The sequence below is a fragment of the Nicotiana attenuata genome, unplaced genomic scaffold (genome assembly GCF_001879085.1).
Source record: "Nicotiana attenuata strain UT unplaced genomic scaffold, NIATTr2, whole genome shotgun sequence".
In the NCBI taxonomy this organism is placed as follows: Eukaryota; Viridiplantae; Streptophyta; class Magnoliopsida; order Solanales; family Solanaceae; genus Nicotiana; species Nicotiana attenuata.
In genome coordinates, this window is record NW_017699902.1 from 1 (window position 1) to 2,328 (window position 2,328).

A 2,328-nucleotide genomic window follows, 5' to 3' on the forward strand; every position below is an offset into this window, starting at 1 on the left:
TTGAGGGGTGAACCGGCTGATTCATACAATAAATTACCAGGATACTTGTATACAATGGATATGACATATCTTGGTTCGCACATTAGAATGGTAAAATCCCCACAAAATGAGTTCAAGTATGTGTATATATCTTTGTATGCCTTTATAAAAGGGTTCGATCAATGTAGACCCATTGTGGTTGTGGATGGAAGCCACTTAAAATCGTATTACACTGGGACTTTCGTCTCGGCCAGCACTTTGGATGGTGCAGGTGAGTATGCTGATTATAATAAAATATTATAATATTACTGCATATTAAATATTGAAATACATATTTATAATATGTATGCAATTTTCTTTACAGGTCATATACTTCCACTAGCATATGGTGTTATTGATTCAGAGAACGATGCTTCTTGGACGTGGTTCTTTGAGCAATTCAAGGAAGCATATGGTGAGAGGGAAAGCATGTGTATCGTTTCAGATAGGAACGAAAGTATCATCAAGTCTGTATCAAGAGTGTATCCAACTGTACCACATTTTTCTTGTATATGGCATCTTTGGAACAACGTATATAAGAAATTCAAAAAGAGTCATTCAAAGTTGAGCGAGATATACTTCTCGATGGCAAAAGCATACACACAGGCTGAGTTTGACAGTCTAATGGAGAAGGTGGAGAAGGTAGATATTAAGGTGAAGGAATACTTGGAGTTAGCTGGATACGAAAAGTGGGCTAGGTTGTATGCACCTGTTAACAGGGGATGGACAATGACGTCAAATATTGTTGAGTTAATCAATGCCGCACTTGTGTCAGCAAGGGAATTGCCAATATACGACCTCCTCGAAGAAGTTAGGAAAATGTTTGGACGTTGGAATTGCAGCAATCGGAAAGAAGCTCTACAGACATACACAACGCTTGGGAAAAAATACCAGGAGATGCTTACCTTGAATGAGGCAATGTCTACACGAATGACTGTAAGTTGCCTTTTATTTACGTATCTGTATCTAATATTTAGCCATGGTACAAGGTATTTAACTGCATATATTTCAAGGTAGCCATGGATGTTGTATCCTATATTCATTCAAGACTACTCTTTAATATTTTGTCTGCATACATATAGTATGTATTCTAATGTATTTAACTGTATATAGGTGTATGTCTTTGAATTCTGTATGTACAAATATGTTTGTATCTAATACAGTTGTATTTTAATATATATTGTGGTTCTTAAAGCTAAATAAAAGTCTAATACTCTATATTAAAATTATATTTAATACGTCTATTCTTTGATATATGTATGATTTGTTTTTTTATATAATCCAAGATAATAGGTCTATGTTTAAATGTAGGTGGTGCCATTGACTGAATATTTGCATACGGTGAACGATGAAGGAAGGCATTACACCGTATGCCTCTTAGAGAGAAAATGCAGTTGTGGGCGGTTCCAAGTCGACGAATTACCGTGCTCACACGCTTGGGCTGTCCTGAAGAGCAAGTTTCTAATGCCAGAAGATTATTGCTCTGAATATTACAAACCAAAGTCTGTTGTAATGACATATGAGGTGCCCGTGTATCCTTTGCCGGACCGGAAAGAACGGAATATACCAGCACATATAGCAGATGGAGTTGTATTATCACCCAAATGGAAAAGACCTCCTGGAAGACCAAAGAAGAAGCGTGATAAGTCGTTCATTGAATTGCTGCAGAAGAAAAATCAACATTCGTGTAGCATATGTGGGCAGGAAGGACATAATAAGCGTACTTGTAGAAATGTTCCACATAGAAATTAGTTCACATTCTGACTTGTATTAATGCCATAACGGTTTGTCATAGATTCCGCTGTCATTTCGAATATATTTTGGATATACTTAGTTGGTGTATTAAATCTGAATACGTAATTAAAATATGACTATTATATTACTTCATGATATCTGAATATAGATGAATACAATCATTGAATACATATGATTATACTCAGTTATATACATAGGATATGATTGTATCATAAAAAGATGTAATATTTCAATAAACAGAACTGATGATTTTTTTGAATCCATATCGTATATCAGAGACTGAATATGATTTCTGAATATTTAATACATGTATTAAAATACACCTTAATACATATTAATACAATATGTTATACACGTATAGATGTCTAAATATGTATTGTACAACGGTCTAAATAGACTTGAATACATATGCATATAGATGAATACAGATGAATAAAATAAGTTATATACGTAAGACGTATTCAAAATACAGCTGAATACATATTAATACAATATATTATATAAATATGAAGGCCTAAATACACCTGCTGAAAATATGTGAACATAATCTGGTAG

The 2,328-nt window shown here is 33.9% G+C and overlaps 1 protein-coding gene across 1 annotated transcript; it reads left to right on the plus strand.

Annotated features, from left to right (window-relative positions):
- The first annotated feature begins 54 nt into the window (after positions 1-54).
- LOC109222740 lies at positions 55-1,770 on the plus strand. The gene is made up of 3 exons (XM_019387058.1): positions 55-250; positions 344-954; positions 1,330-1,770. Exons 1-3 carry the CDS (start codon positions 55-57, stop codon positions 1,768-1,770), a joined length of 1,248 nt encoding a protein of 415 aa, XP_019242603.1.
- Positions 1,771-2,328: the final 558 nt, after the last annotated feature.

Excerpts from the sequence above, each read along its gene's own strand:
- LOC109222740 (XM_019387058.1), top strand. The coding sequence starts at position 55 with ATGGATATGACATATCTTGGTTCGCACATTAGAATGGTAAAATCCCCA. Across the intron at positions 251-343 it reads CAGCACTTTGGATGGTGCAG|GTCATATACTTCCACTAGCA; the intron begins GTGAGTATGCTG and ends TTTTCTTTACAG. Across the intron at positions 955-1,329 it reads CAATGTCTACACGAATGACT|GTGGTGCCATTGACTGAATA; the intron begins GTAAGTTGCCTT and ends GTTTAAATGTAG.